Here is a 20,680-nt window from a genome sequence, read left to right as displayed (position 1 = left end):
TCAGCTTCTTGTCTTACTAAAATTGAAAATTTTATATGTCATGACTTATTTCAAAGATATGTGTAGTATTTGCCTTTAATGTGGTACTTGTGCAAATATTTTATAAAACTAGGGTTAGTAATGATCAGGAAATTAATAATCAGAATAATTGGTACCAGTAATAATCAGAACTTGTGTTCCAATTTCAGATTCCCACAGACATCCTTTTTCCTTTTGCTTAGTATGACCCCACAAAACTCCGATGGTTCTTGCACCACAGTTACACAGAACACAGTTCCATGTTGATATTGCACTTCAGTTACCAAAAGGTGACTGAATCAAATTATTTATCCCACAATGGATAATAAGCAAACTCTGAATTTCAGGTGTATCTGAAAGGGTTAGGAAATAGTGCTTATATGCCTAGAAAACTTTGCTTCAATACCTCAAGGAATCCTCTAACTTCATATTTGAATAGAATATCTGTGTTTCTACTCACAGAATGGAGATGAGTTGTAAGAGCCTAAAACCCAAAAATTTAACAAAATTCAGCCACTGGAAGTTGAAACTAGACAAATTTGGTGTAGAAATAAATGGTATGTACTTAACTGACAAAGTGAAGCACTGAAACAGTTTACTAAAGGTAGATTTTCCATCTCTAGCTACTTTAAAATCAGGGCTGGACAATTTTTCCCCCAAAGGAATATGGACTAGTTCAAACAGTTTTGGAAAAGGCTAGTGTTTTCAGAAGCCCTGTTTTGATGGTCATAGCAATACTTTTTGGCCTTATAATGTACAACTACTAATTTGAAAATAAAAATATTATAATAATTAAAAAACATAAATCAAAAGTGAGTCCATTCACCACATTTCCTTGAGACTTTCCTTGTGTTTATAGAAATCTTAATTTTAATTCTGCCTGGGCTTGTTTGTTCTCAACAGGTCTCATGTACACTATATGAGGATTGAAGGAAGGGAATCAAAGACTGTAGTAGGTTATTACTGATATTGCAGGCATTATTATTGCAAATATCAGCAGAAAGGCTTATTATCAAGGAATTGACTTACTAAGTCTTTCTCTTGAGTGCACTTATGTGTCATGTTATAGCTTTGGCCTCAGGCAGCATATGATCCTATCAACAGCAAACATATGCGCAGAGCATAGAGTTCGAATATTTAAAGGGACATCATCAACTTGAGAATGCTTGAGTGGACAATCTTGTACTTGCTAATATTTAAAGTTAAAAGTATTGGAACATAAAGGGTATATATACATCTTGATTTTTAGCTTTGCTTTTTGTACACTGTAATGTGTGAATAGTTTATCTGATACTGTTGGTGGCAAACACTTCTTCTAGCTCATCATGTAGCAACAGCAAAGCTTAAGAGAAATGGGCAAAACCTAGCATGGGTGGAGTGAGACAGGGTGAGAGTCCTGTGCCCGTGTAAGACTCATCAACATAACAGGGTGCAAATAGATCTATGCGCCTCTACTCTCATTCAGAACTGAAAAGGTCCAACCCAGAAGTTGACAAGTGTCCCTTTAAGTAGTGCACGTAGTAGCTGTTTAGTTGTTTCTTTATAATCCTTAAATTGTGTTTGTACACATGTTAATATTTCATAGATTTTTAAAAACAAGTCATAGTTTAATAACAATTGATGAGTAGACTCTTTACTGTTTTTATAATAAAGTTTTTTAAAAAAATCTCAATTTCAAAGGAATTCAAAGTAAAACTTACCTAGCAGCCTTTCTTACTGAATGCTTGCTTACTGAAATCTCCAATAAAAGAAAAGGTGCAGCCACAACATGTCACATTATCCTTCTGAGGTGGAAGGCACAGTGTTTCACAAGGTATATAATCCTTTAAGAAGCTTCGGTGTATAACAACTTCACTTCTCTATTTTAGCAGCAGTTCTCCATCAGTTTTAATGGTGCATATAATTTTTGTGAGGACTCCAACACACTGTCTATTCTCTTGTCTGGTCCACTTGTTTCTACTCTTCACTCGGCCATATGATAAAACTGTTATTACATGCTGTCCCAAGATGACTGTATTGTAATGCCTATTTCTGCTGATCTTAAACCAATTTTCCTCATTATGGCAGTAGTCTTTGTGGGATTCAAATGCATTGGGTATTATAGTTGCTCTTTATAAAAAGCATGTGACTTGTTTCATGTATTGCTTCATTTAACACAGTGAACTAAATAAAAGTCCTGAATAATTGAAGAGAGAAAATGTGTTTTTGCATGAACATAGTAAAAGATTACTTGCACTGATGTTTTTATATGCCAGGTGCCAAGATGTGGTCATCTGGTTACATGAAGCATGCTTTCTCGGAGTGTTTTACTTTGAAATAAACTACAATATTAACTTTTTTAGTTAATATGTAACCTTCAATAGTGGCACCTAGAAGTATGTCTGAAATAATTTTTGAAAATGATGTTTGGAATCACTAATAACACAAAGCTGTTGCTGAATAGTATAATATTATGAAAATAGACCATGTTTTCTATAAAATTATGTTCTGTACCCATTTTTTATAAATTAATTTCTTAAGGAGTCAAGAAAAATGTTTAAATTCACTAGCTGAAATTTCCAAGCTTTGGAGTTTGTATTAAGCAGGCAGTTTCTTTGTTTTGCACTTAACAAAGTGGTCTGATTTGTCAAGGCAACTGGTTATGTAGAGTCAAGAACAATAATGTGGACCCAAAATCACTGAAAAAATGGGCATTTTTTTGTGTGTAGCTTTAGCTGCACAGCTTCAAAAACACTGATGTAGTTTCTAAAGATAGTTTTAAAATAAAGGTGAAGTAAACATTACATCTCAGTACATATTTCTACTGTTCTCTTTGGGCAGATCAAGAAGAGTACATTATATATGAAGCAATCTGGGGGGACAGATAATAAATATAAGCTCCTCTCCTTCCTGTCCTTCAGGTTCCCATTTTCTTAGTCTTTGGAAAAAAATTATTCAAGGCAATTTATAAAACAATCAAGAGTGATAAGTATTTCATTTTCTGTATTTTATTTGAGTTTACTGAAGTTTATAGGTATGGTGTTTCTTCATTTTAACCCTTCTTGCTTGATGTAATAGTGAGGTCATAATGTCATCAATGCCTGTTTCAATTGCTGTTAGTGTAATGATGAAAATATTTTATTACTATTGTACTAGATCAAACAGAAGGAAAACCAGATAATCATGTTACAGCATGGTGCATCTTTCTAACTACAAGCAATAAAGTCTAGGGAACAGTACATGAAAACTGAGTAGCATTATTCTCAATTGGATGTGTTTACATTTGTATAGTGCTTTAAATCTTTAGGCGCCATGGAAGCAAAGAATTACATTAGGAGTGACAGAGCTTTACATAATCTCGAAGCCTCTTTTTCTGAGTCACTGAAAATATGAATCATTCATTAAAATCCTGCCTTTTGAATATATAAGAACTTATATCTAGAAAAACTGTTGGTATAAAGCTACTAAATTTTTCTAGGTGGAATAATATGGTGCCTACTATTGGAAGTGTCACTTTTCTGCCTTGTCATCCATTGTTTAATATATAAAAATACAGAAAAAAATGAGCCTGATCTGTTCTCCTTCGTAGAGCCAGGCTGAGGCCCACTACAAAGGAAGTAAACATGCCAAGAAGGTCAAAGCACTAGAGGCAACGAAAAATAAACCCAAAGTTGGTTCTTCCAAGGACAGTGCAAAGGCTAATACAAGCTGCTCCACCACGCCAGTCACAGCCAACATCTCTGACAAATCAGGTCAATGAAAACTTTTTGTTCTATACGTTCTTTATTTTCTCCTTTTTTGGTGTTTGTACAAGAGAATCTGGTTGCATGACAGTGATCTATGACTTGTGTTTTCTAAACTATTTACTATGCTATCTTGTACAGAATTGATTGATTTTGATATTATCAAAGTGCTTTTTCACATCTGTGAAACATCTGGTGTTCCTGAATGCTGAAGTATATTTTTTAATTGTGAAATTTGTTTTTATAAAGTATGGATGTTGTTAATACAACAACAATAGAATAATAATGGATGGTTGTGGGTGAAGGGGCAAGCCTGAAATTTGTGTATTTTGCTGAAGTGCAAGAAACCTTTGTTAGAAATTTTTCCTTTCTGAATAGGACAATATTGCTCAAAAAGTAATACAAAACTACAGAAATGTAGTGAAGCCGCATGGCATGGATATTTCCTGACTTCCACAGCTCATTAGTGCTTCAACATATCTTCTTCTTTTTTTTTTTTTTTTTTTTTTCCATGTTAGTAATCTGAGGAAGATCAGTAACACTAATTGCAGTGAAGTTGCTTGAGTCTCTGCTCTGTCAGTGTTGTGTTACTGAATGAAACAGGAGAATTTCCTGAACTCTCTGGCAGTCTGAAATACTGTACTTGTTATACATGAGAAAGCACCTGCTGTGGGTTACCCAACTGTTGATCTTTTAGGCTTGTGATAAATTTGCTTCTTCCTTGGTAGCCATTTATTATCCTTTTTGCCACGTCTGAGCTTGACTCAAATGCCATAAGGTGAATGAATGACAGGGACACACACAAAAAAAATAAAAAATCCTTATCCATTGCTATTTGTCATCCTGCTGTCTTCATAGAGGCACCAAAACTGTCTTTGGGTACTTAGCAATGACAATGGATCCCAAATTCTAGCAAATCACGTTTTAGGTTTGAGACAGAGAACATGAATCCAAGTGGCATCTTCAGGTAAACAGGCCATGTTAGTATAACACAGTAACAAGCTACCATTTGTCTAAATAAAATGTAGACTATTGAACAGAAGGAGATTTCAAATATTTGATAAACATTTTACTTTCTGAAATATCAAAAATTGCTTTGCTTAAAATAGCTTACTGCTCCAGGTGTTGTAAGAACTCAGACAACTGCTTAAGTGAGATATCAGTTAAAACTGTAGAGGATTTAACATATTAAGAATGCATTCTGTGATAAAGTAACTGTGTAATGCCCTCTCATGCCTATGCTAAAGGCTGAGGGCCAGATAACAAAAATTGCAACATCTTTTACAATCCCCATCATTTCTTCCATAAGTCTGGATCTGTCTCGTGTTTCCTTTGCCAGATTATGAGATTTGTCCCTAAATTAATTTTCTTCTTCTCTGTGCAATGTACCTAAAATCATTCATACCTCTACATTCAGTTTTTTGGTAAAATAATCTAACTGATGACAAGGGAAACCTGCTCTTGATATTTTTATATTGCCTTGTTTTGACAGTGTGTTGTTTTATGCTATTAATTACTCCACACAAATTAGACAAATTACCATCTGTGTCTGTTGGATTATACCACTGCAAGTGTTTCTACATTAAAAATAAATCACAATGGTGATTTAGTTAAATGCTTTCTTCCCATTAGGAGAAGAGTGGGATTCTCTCTGAAGAGGGAGGCTCCTCAGAGCCTGTTGCTGCTCTGCAGGAGACTGTGGGTGGGATGTTTGGGAGGACAAAAACCTGAACCTGGAGCAGCAAATTCTCCATATATGCAGGGAATGGTGGTTGCAGAGGTGGGGGATGGCTTAGAGATTGGGATTTTTACCAAGCTATGGACTGGAAACCAAACCATAATTTTGTTCATCTATACTTTCCCTTACAGAGCCTATTGTTCATCTGTTCTTTAACATATGTTTAGCTCTTTAACATAATGCTTATTGCAGCTAGAACAATCACTATGTTGCTTCTGGGAATCATTGGTGGGGATTTTTTGCCTTGGAACAAATTAAATGACATCGTTTTTTCTGAATATTTTAACAGCTTTCATTCTCTGAGAAATGGATTATTACTATGTACTAACTGTGTAGGTATATCTTATTTTTCTTTAAAAGATTTCTAATACTAAGAATTTCATTTAATGTGTGTATTTGTGGTCTTGGGTTTTTTGTCGTAATTTCCTGAGGAAATGAGACTTGCAGTCACTTCATCTATCCTTATCTCTGTTATTCTCTGGCCCTGTCTTCACAGCTTTGACTGTATTGCCTTGTGACAAAAAAATTCATGATATGAAGAGGTTTTAATAAAGCTCCTATAAGTTTGATGAAAATTGGCACCTGGGTAGAAGAGAAGCCTTAACTTATGGTCCATCCTGAGAGATGCTGCCATGTGAACTCGGTTTTGCTTGGTCTGCTGGCTGGCCAGGCATTTTATTTGCCTTCAGGACAGGGGATTTGAGAATGTGTATGTGTGGTGTAGATCTGAAAAAATTGCATTGGAAGGACATAAGGTAGGGGCTAAATGGAATCAAGGAAGGGAATTAAATTCAACTGCTTGTGGAGCTTTCGTTTAACCATTGTACTTTGGAGGACTGCTAAGTTCCTGAGAAATGTTTGTCAAGAAATAAGTCATTCCTGGTGTCCTTTTCTTGGGTATGGAAGAGGAGAATGAGAAGCTAAACAAAGAAGGCAGTTTTAAGCTCTTGTGTTCCTTTGTTATCTGCTGTACTTCCACTGGCATTAGTGCAGAATGGGTAGGGAGTATTATAGTAAACTGATAAACTGAATTTACTATTCTTTTGTATAGGTCTGCTAGTAAAAGGACATAACAGGCACGACTAGCAGTCTTTTTGATGTGCTGTCATTTTAAGTGACTTGATGAATGATCTGGAGTTCTCCAGACTGAGCAGTTGCTATATATTGAACAAAAATATCAAGTTAAGTTTGCTACAGAGCCATGTCTTCAGACATTACGTGAGATTCAAAACACTTACTTGTCAGCGGTCAGTATTGTAATAGTAACCGGAAAAATAATTTCACTGGTAGCTCAGCTTGTGTGATGAATCTGTCAAAGGCAAAACCCAAATTCATCCAGTCTATATTTTTCAAAACTTCTGATGCAGTGGTCTCTCTACAGCTGTTCCTTTCAACTTGAGAAGTGTGGCTGCTGTTAGAGTTACAAAAGTTAAATTAATCTTTAAGATTTTTTGGGAAGTTTCCAGAAGAACATGGGCTTCTGCAGACAAAAGTGACCTCAGCCCAATAGAAAGGGGTGACTCGGGAACTCAGTCACAGCATGATGATGCCCAAGTTGTGAGTGGTCTTCCATGCTGATGTTAACAATAAACTATGACTCAGAAATGGCTTTTGTAAACTGATCATCAGCAAACTTGTAATAATAAAACCATAGTACTGTAATGCTGAGTTGGCTGCAACCTCAGGTAAGTGGATATAGATGAGGTAGATTGCACAAGTTTTGCATCCAGACACGGTTAGACTACTATGTGATCTTATTTTCTAAGTGCACAACTCTGCACCATATAGAAAATACTTGTTTATTCTTGCTTTTAAGTACCATCCTATCCTACTCACTATTTCTGTGGACAGGAAGAAAATGACACAGATTATGTGTGACAAAGTTGTTGTTCCTGTACCTCTTGTTGGGTCATGTCTGCTCGCCCTGATGGGTGTTTGCAGTTTGGAGGTGTCCACAGGGGACCTTTTCATAACCTGTCTCCCACACAGTTTCTCTAACCACCCAGGAAAAGTCTAGTAACAGCTATAGAACAGGTTTGTATGCTAGAAAACTACCACTGTGACACTGCAAGCCTTTTTGTAGCTCCTCTGAGACAAAGCTACAGAACAGCAGTGTTATCAGCTCTGAGAGCTGCTCCTTCATGTGAGGCAAAGATTCCCTTCCCTCCCTATGGAAGCCCAGGGTTTTCAGGGTGGCTTCACACAGAAGTATATATATATGTGTGGCATATATGTACGGCATTGCTTCAGAAAACGGTGGGGATAGCAACCAGTGTGTAACACAGTTTAGAATATTTAGAGTGTGTTTTAAATACAGCTCTAAGAATGCAATAGAAGATGGTGTCTGTGATCCCAGGTTAGCATAGTCTAGGTGCTTACAGTGATGAGTTCTTCAGGAATGCATATAATAACTGGATTGAAATGTAACTGTTTACTTGTCAAGCAAAGAGTGATTCTTTGATCATACTTCCAAATCAAAATAAATAGTTCAAAATGAAGCAGACAGATGATGTGACGTTCTTTGCATTTTTCTTTGATATAAAAATCAGGAAGTAAACGCAACTGTTTGCGACTACTCGAAAGAGTCAAAACCAGGTTTTGGATTATAAAAGTAAGGTCATTGTTTTTCTGTCTTTGATCCATTCAGTATGTGCTCTGTTTCCTTTATGACACTGAAAGTTGCTTGTGAAATGACAGGTATGAGCATTTCAAGTTCAGTCCTCATTCATATAAGATCAAAAGGCTCTGCTACTTGGGATTTATTAGGTACAGATAAACCCTTTGGATGCTCTATGAAGACTCCTTTTTGTTCAACTGGTGCTGGGTTAGGCAGCATTACACACCTAACTAGTCCAAATTCTAGACCCTGTTTCAAATCCTCACCCCTCTCACTACTGCTTTGTTCTGTGTCCATGTCTCAAGGCAGCTCAACAAGCGGTTCACAGGGTCAAGGTGCTGATATTCTAGCATATGAGCAATCCTGTGCTGATCTGCTGTGTATGGCAAGGATGGACGGAAAGGAATGCGACTGGAAAGTTGTTTGCCAGCTTCTCTATCCTAAGTGGGCCCTGTAAGAGTTATTCCAGTCATTACAGCTGCATAACTAAAACCAGATGGAGGTTGTTCTGAGGAACATTGTCATGCTAGAGTGCAGTACAGTGTCTGACACAGTATAGGCTAGCTCACATTTTGAAAACAGCCTAGACATGTTGATGGACCTCATAAATGGCACTTGATGTCATGTAGGCATATGGTAATTAGTTGACCTATTAGACAAGACTGGCAACTCCAAACTTTTTCAAACTTAGAAAAGTTGACTGTGAGGTCTTGTCTGTGAGTTTTATTGTATCAAGGGCTTTCTGTGGATGCTTTGACAACAAAACTGAGCGTTTTTATCCTTTTTCTGAAGTAGGATGTCTTGAATCACATTTACTCAGGAAGATTATGATGGGTTGAATTTCTCCAATGTCCCAATTACCAGTAGTGTTTATTCATCAACTACCAATGAGGTGTAATGTCCCAAGGGAGGAATCAGTTTGTATTTCAGAAGTCCACTATTAGGACGTCCCCTTAGTTGTGTTGCTTTCATTGCTTATTTTAAAAGTCTTCCTGCCAAATGCTTAAATAATAACCTTTTCCATATGCATCTTCATACTTGGAGTAATCCTAAATGTTATACCAGTTTTCTTAACAAAATCCCTTTTTGTCTTAACATTTATTTCCATTTATCACTTTGTTTTCCACTCATTTTAAAGGGATGGCTTGTTTACATAGCTCTAATACACACTTTTTAGGTATTTCTTCAGAAATAGCTAGGAGATAGAGACATGCAGCCTCCACAGCTGAACTGTGGTATATCTGTTTTGTGGTATATCTGTTCTGGCCGGAGCACCTCTCCTACAAGGACAGGCTGAAAGAGTTGGGGCTGTTCAGCCTAGAGAAGAGAAGGCTCCAGGGAGAACTTATAGGGCCTTCAAGTACCTGAAGAAAGGCTGGAGAGGGACTTGGTACAAGGGCAGGTAGTGACAGGATGAGGGGTAATGACTTCAAACTGGAAGAAGGTAGGTTTAGATATTAGGAAGAAATTCTTTCCTGTGAGAGTGGTGAGACACTGGCACAGGTTGCCCAGAGAAGCTGTGGATGCCCTTTCCCTGGAAGTGTTCAAGGCCAGGCTGGATGAGGCTTTGAGCAGCCTGGTTGAGTAAAGGGTGTCCCTGCCATGGCAGAGGAGTTGGAACTAGATGACCTTTAAGGTCCTTTCCAACTTTAAACGTTCTATGATTCTATGAATTCTAGGTTATTTGTCATGCAGATATCAGTACAAGAACATTGAAGTTTAAGATGTTTCTAGGGCATTTATTCTTCAATCTTTTAGTTCTTTGTAATGTACAAAGTCCTCTAGACCTCACACTATGTTGTGACAATGTTGGATCTTGAGGATGGGGCAGGGAGAGAAAGAAGCTGTATGAGAGGAGCCTGACGAGGAGGTGTTTGGCTTGCTATCCCCCAGTGTCAATGAGCCATATTTAGAGGCTCTGTCTTATGCCCCTCAAAGGTGCCTGTCATTATCTCTAGTCTCCATCAAAAGCTACTGAGGAGCCTCATCAGTTCTTCACATTTATGCTTCCATAAGGAATTCTGCTGAAGTTATATGCTAGAAAATAATAATTCATCTGTGTTTATGTGTACTCAGGCAGTGCCTGCTAAGCACAGGCATATTTCTGTTAGATAAAGGCATTAGTTTATGGTCAACTACGTAGTAAATTCAATCAGATTCAGCCACCAAGGGGAGTAATTTCAAGGGCATTTTTTCATTGAACATTCTGAGGATGGTAAGTTTTGTTCTCCTCATTAAGTGTGTCGTAGCCATCTGAAGATCACTCTATATTGCCACCTGTTGAAACTCAGTCCCCAAAACAGAGGTAAAGGCACAGTACAGAATTTGCTGTTTGACCACAGTGCTTTTATAGTAGATAATACAAAGTAGAATTAATAAATGCTCATGCATTCATCACAGATACACTATTGCAGCTATCATGCTTGTATTTACATGAATATTATATTATCAGTATTGATATATAGAATACACAGTTAGTGGCACATTTAATGTTTGTGTTAGATTTAGTAGTAAATAGCTTCTGGGCATTTTGTGGTGGGTTATTTCAACAGCTGTTTCAGAAAGTTGCTGTTTGGTTTATGCTTTTAGGGAGAAAGGTTAGTCAAAAGGATAAGTAGCAAATCAAAGTCTATTAACAGTAAATCATTATAATAGGTTGGATCTTTAAACACTTTTTTCCCCTGTCACTATTCATACTCTTCAGAAGTGGATATTCAAGCCTCATCTTTCCATGTGTGTCTTACAACCTGAATGGAAGAGCAGTCATTCTTCATGTTTTGGTGTTTAGATAAACTCCTGGGAGCTTCTGGAAGTCTTCAAGTGTTTCTTCAATCTGTCTATAATAATGCTAACTAGCACGTATCAAATTCTGCACCTCTGCTGAAAACTGATTATAGCTGCCATTAACTGAAAAATAAGCTCTGCAGCTGACACAATTACATTGATGAGCTGTTACAATTCCTGTTAAAATGGAAGAAGGTCAATCTTTTCTGTCTCCAGTTATTATATCAATCAGAAATAAATGCCAGTAGGATTTTGTTTTGAAGAAATGGTAAGTTTTTTCTCCTGCAGTAATTTAAGCAGAAGCTCTGCATAAAAAATATATATTGCAAGATGAAATAAGACTCTTCTTGAGTGCTCTGCTCTGTGCCTGAGCTTTCATTTGTCCTGTATCAGTAAAACTGTATACCACTATTACTTCTACTTATTCCAGTTCTGGAATTTTAGTGCATATTTTTTCATCAGTGTCCTTAAAATTATAAAAAAGTTTTTCATACTTTGGGGAGAGGTAAAGATAGGCACTGGGCCAAGTGAAAATGACTAATGTGGCTGGACAGTGGGGACAGAGCCAGGGTGCTCTCAACTGCTGGGGTTTTTTTTAGATAGATGTATGTGATCATTTAAAGTATCCATTTATATACATTGAATCTTTCAGCAACCCTTTTATATTGTGAAATCAGACGTCTATTTTTCTTGTGTGTTCTGCTAATGATGTGCCTATTGAGTATACAAAGATTTTTTTTTATGATGATGATAATGGAGTGATAAGATGATGAATATCAAATAACAAAAATGACTAGCAAATGTACATGTCTGTTTCCATAGAGGACGTAGTACCAGAGAGGTGGCACTACCAGAACTATTATGTGTCACATCATTCTTTACTCATGGTCTTTACAACATACTATTACAAGAGTTCTTGATTCTTCAGGTAAGGAAATGGAGAAGGGGAGAAAGTGGGGGAAAAAAAGAGGTAGCTGGCAAAAAGACAGTTGAGACTGAGATACCAATGTCACTTGTCTGCTTTGCAATTTTCTATTAAGAAGAAAGATGATCCACAAGGATCCCAAAAAGTGAGGGTTATGTAATGAGATTTTGGTATAAATTGCAAATGAGAGAAATAAAATATCCTCTTCTGTCACCTTAAGATGGTTATTATTTTGATGACGATTGACAGTATTATTTGCCTAAGAAAAAATTAATTTGTGAACCAAGCCCTAGGTTTGTTTTCAGATGACTAATAAATTTAAATCAGTGGAAGCTCTATTTACGTAGGACTGAAATTAGCCCTTTCTATCCATTAGAATAGAAAACTCCCCAAAAAAGATTGCTACTGGTTTTGTTGTTTTTTTAACAAGCCTGGGAGGAGTAGCTTTATCCTTACCTGATACTTTCACAAAGGTTATTAAAGAAATACTTTGCTAAAGAAGCAAGGCCATTCTTTTGATGCTAGACATCTAATTTTCTCACATAATCAGAAAATAAATAACAGAATGCTGGCAATTACTCATACAATTGGTATTTGAAGTGGAGTTCTGTCTGTGTTCATTTGTGCCAAAGTTAAAGGTTGTGTCAAATCTGTGAAATTTGAGTTAAATGTCCTCCTTTTCTCTCAACCTTTGAGTGAATTTAGTCTCCAAATGTAAAAGAATGGGTCAGGCCCAATGGTGTTGCTTCAGGATGCTTTGGTTTTGTTCCTAAATGAGATAAATGTTCGATTTTATAACCTTTTTTCTGGAAAATATGTACTTAAAATTGGAGAAAAAGGTCTTGCTGGTGGCTTTTTTCTGTATTTCTTGGCAGCTATTTAAGTAAAGGAAAAGACCTCTGAGAGTACAAACTGGTCTAGTGGCAACTTTCACACAATCAATAATGTGGCTTGATTTGAAGTTTTTTGGATAAATGTTATTTTTACTCATACTTATCTTCGTTTTTGTAACATAAATGTAAGCAACATTTAGAACACAAGGGAAAATGTATGTTGCTAGGGGATGGCAGGCAATTGTGAGACCAAGAAGTTGGTGAGGTGGTTTTGATACAGAATTGTGCAGAGATCCTGGATCAAAAAAAAAAGCAAAAATATCCATGGTTGGCACATCAGACATTTAAATAGGGCTTTTGAAAAATCTTTTTAAAAATCATCCTTCTGCCTTAATTCTACAGCTGCTGCATTATTGACTTGGTATGAATAATATGCTATGTTTCCTATAGCATAAAAAATTGAACATACAAACAATAGGTTACATATTATTTCCTTATAACTTACTTTCAAGGAGAGTGAAAATATTTTGGTGTCTCTTAGGCAAGTTATATTTGAAATGCTATTTATTGGTCAAATCTTGAAGGCATGACTAAGTACTCACAGTCCTCAGGCAAACCTGCCACAGAAATTAGTGAGAATGCATGATTATAGATGTCATTTAACTGAAATGAAGATGAGTGTTTCATAGTTGACTTCAATGGCAGTTCTGCCTGGGTAAGTACCAAGTAAGTAGTTCAGACACAGACCTGCAAGAGTGTACTTGCATACAGATTGTCAGTTCTTCTTGATTAATTTATTTAGATACCCATAAATTTTGTATTGAGTTCCAAAGCAGTTTAGCAGCTGTGGGTAGAATTTTAAGATTATTTTTTTTAATATATTTTATTTTATTTTCCACAAATGGCAAGTGAAGTCTGTTTCTAGTAATATATTTCAGATTCATAGATGGAGGAGACAATGTTCTTTTTATAGCTGAGGAGATGAACTAAGACTTTTTAAGCAGAAGTGAAGGATGTCTGGGCAGAATACAGTATGTCTGTTGTAATCTCTGAATGTTATTTTCCTAAGCATTCCTACCTTATTGAAATGTTAAAAAGGCAATGCGGTAATATAGAAAGTTTGCATTCCAGGACCTCTAAAATAAATGTGGCAGTCTGTAATGAGCGTATAAAATATTTACAAAATAATAGATGTCTGATGTCAGAAAAAGATAAGGTTAACCAGAAAAAACATTTATTTTCACCCAGATGAGAGTCACATTTTGTAATAGCAGAATTTATACTCTATTTCAAACTTTGCCCAAACTGTCCAACTCTAAAATTTTTCTGTTCCAGCCAATACAGACTGGCATAGCTCAGAAAAGTTGAAAGGTTCCGGTAAATTTAAAGTAAATATACCTAAACATACAGCAGCAGGACCTAAGAAGACAAACTGTTGGATAGTCTCACTTTATGGATACTTGTTAAATTAACATCCACCCTTGCTAGCTGTGTGTTATGTATCCCCTGGTTAGATCCACCTTGTTTTCAACTGCTGGCAGCATCTGCTACTGATCTTGCTGAGTTTTATGAACAAACTTCTAGTGAAAGTTTTCTGAACCTACTATAACAAGGGTGCAATGTGTCATGGAGAAATTATGTATTAGCAATGTACACTGGGATATTGCTCTGTATTTGTGTTTGTGGATGAGCTGGTTTTCTCCAGAACTAACACACTGAATTTACTGTAGTTGCCTGTTCACCATATTCAGTCTAAAAAATGTAAAAGGGGAGGAATCTCTTTTAAAATGAGAAAAAGAGGAGTGAATGTTAGAAGTTTCTTTGTTTTCTCCAGACATAGTACGTACACTCCTGCATTCTGACAGTGCAGAATCAACCTTTTTTCTTGTTCCCCTTGCTTTTGCACAGAGAAATTGCATTGTGTTGAAATATTAAATAAGATATTTTTGAAATGTGAATGCCCTTTTTTTCCCCCTTGGTGAGTGCACCCATATTTTTCTTGATCTTGGTCAGTAAAACAAATATAGAACACCAGCCAACCAACAGAAAACTATTCCCCAAGAATCCCCGACTATGCAAGTAATTGACTAAAAATCACAGGTGATACAGTGGGATCATCTCGGACACTCCAGTAACTAGAACAGCAGGCACTCTCTATTCAGGAAGGTATACAAATAGGTACCGAAACAGATTTTGCAGGGCAAGATTTTACAGTTGCAGAACTGTGTGTACTTCTGAATGTTTTCAAATTGTCATCGTTCTGCTTTCATAAAAATTAAACCTATCCCAAATTTCAAAACTAAACCTTTCTAACATTATATCTTTAATCTGATCAGTTGCAAATAATTTTGTACTCTGAAAAAATGAAAAGTTCCTTTGTAAGAAAACTCCCTGGAATCTGTGGTGTGCTAAATCAGAAGTAAAATATCTAAGCATTTAAGTATCAACATCACTGTTGTACCATAGCCAAACAAGCAATACTTCTGAAATGAAAAAGATACTTTGGCTTAGCCCATTGGAGAGCAGTGATGCAGTTAATCAAATAATCAGTTTAGCTACAGAGTTCACTCAATATTTCAGAGCCATCCAGACATCTCCTGATGTAGTGTCAGTATCTCAAGAAAATATGTTGTAGCTTATTTCAGTGCACATTTGTGTTTGGAATGAAAAGCTTTATATTTATAGCTTCTATTTGTTTCTCATCTTTGTATAGAAACAAAATTGGTTTTCTTTAGAATATGTCAAACAGATTTATTTCATGTAACAACCTTTCTTTATATAAAACCTAGCCATTTTTCAGACAGGCCTGAAGTACAAGAAAAAATATTTTATAAAAACTAAAGGCAATCAAAGGGTTAATAGATACACTGTGATGTCTGATTTGCATGTAGGTTTGCAGTGGAATTTTTCTAGAACAGAGCCCTACGGGTTTTTCAGCCTCATTTCTCAGTAGACTGCACAACTGGTGAGAAAGTAGGTATTTTGTGTGACAGCCATTAGAGTCTCATTATTCAGCAAATGTGGAGGTAGAGCAAAAAAGATTTTGAAATCTCTTAGCAAAGTTAGCTAACTCTGTCTTAATGAGTGTCAAGAAATAATCTAATGCTTTGTTGTTTTATTTTTGAGGGATGCTGAGAGGCATGACAGAGTGCTTTACAAATGCTGTTAAAGATTGTGACCACTAGTGACTTAATTGCTTTCTTGCTATTGCCTTTGTGGCATATATTACTCGTAGTGTTCATCTTTTTCTTCATAAAAAGGATAATTAATTGTGTGAGTGTGCGCTTTATTCCTTTATAGCAGTGTGAGCCAGCAGAAAATAGGACTTTCTGTAGAAAACGGTGTTTTGAAATGTCCTTTTCTTATTGGAGCTATTGTCTGCCTTTCTATTCAGTAGCTTTTCTGCTAATATATTGAGGGATAGCCTTCTTGTCTGTCTATTAATTTAGTCATTGATCTTCTCCCTCCATATCTTATTTCAGGGCAAAGAGATGTACAGCACCTATTGTTTCCAATATGATGACTTGTGGGTCCTCTCTCTCTGCCTCAGATCTCTGTCCCAGGGTAGATCCTAGGGTTTATTTAGGCAAGCCTTCAAGTACAGTATGGCTAAATAAGTTTTCCCAACCTTGATTTTATTTTGTTTCTTAACATCTTCCTTAATTACTCTCAGCCAGGCTTTTAACCTCTGACTATGATCTCTCTACTTTCATGTTTTTGTTTTAATGCAGATTTTGTTACAATAGTTCTGTGGTGCAGCTAAAGCTACTGATTTTTCTCTCTCAAAATTCTTCATGTCCTTTGCTTTCAAAGCTCTACATACATTTTTGTGGTTTTTGTAGTGTACTTTCAAGATGGTGACTTGCAGCTACCACCCATCAGCCATTGAAACCAGCTTCCCTCTTTTCCTGGTCTTATTTGTGAAGAGCTCATTGCAAACAGCTGCCAAACTTACTTCTGTTACTCTCACCTCTGAAAAGCTCTCTTTCTCTATGATGCTCTGAAAAACAGAAAAAATCTGAGAAGTTTGGCTGCCACACCAATGCCTATGTTGGTGACTGGTTGTTCTGTCTTAAACTGAAACTTGCTTGGTCTGGGGACCATCTTATTGTTGTGTGCAGAAAGCTTAGAACAGCAAGGTCAAAAGATGGGTTTTAATAACATCAACTAACTCACCTTTCTTCAGCGTTGTCTGTGGGCATATTTTATAGAGAAGTGTAAGAAGAAAAAGTGTAGTAAGAAATAAGTTTCATTTTTTAATTTTATGTCAGATGTGCCAAGCATCTAAAAAGTCAAATTTTAACTGAGAATTTTGTTTTTCAATAAACACATTTATACTTTGTCTTTATTGATATTGATTTAGCTACAGTGATAATCTTTTCAGTAAAATTTCTTGAACTGTATATGGCTGTAATTACTGTAACTGATTTTAGCTTTGCTACACAGTTGATAAAGGAAAGAGCATATACAGAAAAGTCTGACAACCTGGTTGATTTCTTCTTCCCATTCTGCAATCACTGTATGCTTCAAAGGTTGTTTAATGAAGCCAAATATTCATAGGCATATTTGGAGCTGTTGAAATTATAGGAAGAAACTGAAAATTGGTTTCACTCAGTACAGCTCTCCTGGTTTGGGAGATGTGCTTACTTTACCTCAAAGTCTCAATTACTCTCAAAAATCAACACTTCGGGCTAATAAGTGTCTACAGTTCCCTGTAACACTACAGTTCCCTGTAACACAACTTATGTGAACTCAAGGCTATCATAAGATAATCTTTGCACAACATTTCTAGTAAACCATAAATAAAACATAAACCCTTTCTTTCAGAAATCACTTTTGATATTAGTTACCATCAGAAGAAGTAGCATGGTCAGAAATTAATTGAAGGTGTTCAGGGTTATCAAGCTATCCACGTTTTTAAAAGTCATTCTTTCAGTAGTGGTGTGGTATTTTAATATACCACTGCAAACAAGGCTAATTGCACATCAGGATTTGCACATAACCATGCATCAGTTCTGTTCATCAGTTGCATAGTGTTGATAACCATGCAGTGATTCAGTTATACATTAAATTATTTTGTTACTGTGTTTCTTCAAATATAGCTGGTTTAGGCTGGGAATTGCTAGAAATTGCATGGCTTTTTCCTTCGGGTTTTTCAAGAAGAAAAGGAGCACAAGTATTTACTATTTTCTTACCTTTACAAAGGAGAATCATAAACATCTAGATTGCTGAGAAGAGTTTTTCCGTTATGCTCTTTTCTTAGCTGACAGTATGTTCTGTTATGTGAGCAGGTGGAAGAATTGTAAAAACAAATCTCCATTTCCAGGATGGGAAATAAGCAAATCTCTCAAAAGCACTTCAGTGTAGGGTTGTCTACAGCAGTGGTGGCCACTTTACAACGTCTGTGCTGGCCTTCTGTTATAAATGCTTTGTGTATGGCTGCTGGTCAGTGCCTGCAGCTGGGGGATGCCGTGAAGGAGCTGGCACAAGGAAAGGTGTGAAGCTGAATGCTGAATTTCTAGATTTATAAATGAGTTTTAGAATTCCGCTTTTTAAAATTTATATTAAGAATCTCAATTCTGAATTAAGAATCTGAATTTTAAGTTACTTTTCCACTGAAAGTAGAACATACATGTTCATTGTGAAGTCATGAAGTCTTGAAGTCTGAATCAGAACTTCTACCTAACATGCACAAAAATAATTTCCTACGATAGAAAGGAATACCTATAGGCACATTTGGTAGGCTAAGAGATCATTTTAAAACATAAATTTGTAATGTGAAAATATATGTGTTATAAAATAGTAAACAATTTTCACAAATTAGAAAGTAAACCAAATGATCTCTCTTAAAGGTACCATATTAACCAAACTGCTTAACAGAATGGTTGTAGGGGGTGTGAAATAATTCTTTTTGCTTTCTGGGTGGACTGCTTTGATCGCTGTACTATGAGCAGGGGCAGAGCATTCATGTTCAGTTGTTCACTGGGTAAGAAAACAACTGAAAAGAAGAGATGCAGGCTGAGTTAGAGGGAAGAAGTTTTATGGTAACACTTTTGCCCCTTTTTGAGCTCAGGCAAAACCCTTTCACTTAGCTGGACTAGTATTTCAGCATTAACAGGTAGGTCCTGTAGATTATGCCATAGCAACTGTAGTGAGAGTGGCATGACCTGAAAAGACTGGTAAATCTCTTAAACTTGTCTTACTCTGGGACTGAGAACTTGCTAGATTTGAACCTGTCAGATGTTCTCCAGCACTGTGTCCTGACTTTGGTACATACGGCTGAAATGGGGCAGTACTGATTAGATAAATAAGTCTTGAATTCTAACATAGTGCTGGCACAAACATAAGGCAAACAACCAGAAATATGTGAAAACAACATAAAACCAGAATTGAAACAATGTAAGTAGGTGACAAGAGCATTGATATTACTGAGCCCAAAGCAAAACTTAATTAGCTAGCTTTATTTTATCCTCAGGCTCTATTTCAAAATAAATTCAGGCTTCAGTAAGAACTTGAAGTGAACCATTGATTTACTTCTCTGGAGTCTTGAGGAAAAGGGAGACTTAATTTAAAGACAGGAATTTAACACAGATGAAATATGGCCTTCCTATGTGGAAAAAGAACATCGTCGGATACAGTGCAACAGTACAGGTTAGATTTTAAATGAACCCCTTGCATGAGAGTTACGATGTAAGCATTTCAACTTGACCCTGACTCAGGTTGAATCACAGCTGCAGTTTTCTGTGAGGAGGTTGGTGCCACTGTGATCTCTTGCTTCCAGCTATGCTTTGCTGAGCGGTACAGCAGAAGCCGGTGGAATGGCCCTGGTCCTGTGCAGGGGGCACTCACTCATGCACTTGTTTGGCTTCTGCCTGGCTCTGGTGGGCTTGGCCCAGATGGAAATCAGAGCAAATTTGAGCCTATTGTCAATAATACGCGCCTTCAGAAATAGCAAGAGGACTAAAATTCTGCCACTACATCTAACCATCTACATGTATTTTATACAGTGATTACAGTTCGGAAGTATGGATATGCGTGCAGGCATTAACAGTCACATTTCTGATTTCTGCGTGGAGATATTTGTTAGCTCTGTGCTATAAGTACAAATAAACGAGTAATCTTCTTTGTGCTTTGCATATACATGCAATTTGCATTTCCTGTGCTTTGCACAGTTGAATACTTGGCATTTCTGTCTCAAACATAAAACTGTAAGTAGGGGTGTTTTGAATTCTGTGCATTGAAAACAATAAGCTGTTATCAAAAGCCCATTTGGAGAAGTGCAATTTTCTGATTTTAGAAGCCAAGAAAACCCAATTCTGGCCCCACTGCAGTGACAAATATGCACTTAGCTCAGTGTACTTTCTGTGGGAGTTAAACTGTATAATAACCTTACAATTATGATCTTTAAAGATGTTCTGCATTAGGCATTTAGAATGGTTGAAGGAAACATTAATTCATAGAGGGGTGTGTGTCTCTCCTTATACACATACATCTCCATGGATGAAATGCTTATTTGTGTCAGGAAGCTTTCCAAATGATGGTATTATTATGTGAACAGAGGTTCTTTCCAAAAGCTGAGATACTGGCAGAATTGAGCCCAGCTGGATGCTGGTAACTTCTCTCTAGTTTTCTTCTTAGCTTGTAACACATTATGTGCTCTAGAATTGCCTTGTATTATGAATAGTGAAAACACTGTAAATCTAGGGAATATTTTAAAAATTGACATACTACATCAGCTGGTGGCCAGCTAAGTGAGGAGAAGTGGGAAATGAAATCTGTCATTTTTTCAATCTTCTGTTAAATTCAGTGATGGAAAACCATCAGTCTGTGATGGTAATTGGTGGTCTGTGCAAAATCCATCTTACTCCATTTCTCAGGATCTCGCTCCACAGACGCTTGATGGCAAAACAAAGAAATAAAAATCTGCTCCCTCTTATTGCAGACTGAACAGTGAGGTCAGGGGCTGCAGGCAGGAGTGTGAACTTGCTGTACCAGGCAGTCTCTTGGGCTGCGGGTCCACCTCAGTGTGCATCAGCTGGCATT

At 36.7% G+C, this 20,680-nt stretch overlaps 1 protein-coding gene across 1 annotated transcript in view; it reads left to right on the top strand.

The window, feature by feature from the left end:
- Positions 1–1,386: 1,386 nt before the first annotated feature.
- ZNF385B (zinc finger protein 385B) overlaps positions 1,387–20,680 on the top strand; it is a 25,952-nt gene continuing 6,658 nt past the window's right edge. The window contains exons 1-3 of the mRNA XM_029083642.1: positions 1,387–1,405; positions 2,650–2,681; positions 3,587–3,749. Of these exons, the coding sequence (XP_028939475.1) occupies positions 1,387–1,405; positions 2,650–2,681; positions 3,587–3,749 (214 nt within the window). The remainder of the gene's footprint in view (positions 1,406–2,649; positions 2,682–3,586; positions 3,750–20,680) is intronic.

The sequence above is a fragment of the Antrostomus carolinensis genome, unplaced genomic scaffold (assembly GCF_000700745.2).
Source record: "Antrostomus carolinensis isolate BGI_N321 unplaced genomic scaffold, ASM70074v2 scaffold6002, whole genome shotgun sequence".
Lineage (NCBI taxonomy): Eukaryota > Metazoa > Chordata > Aves > Caprimulgiformes > Caprimulgidae > Antrostomus > Antrostomus carolinensis.
This window is presented reverse-complemented; position numbering and strand designations above follow the sequence as displayed.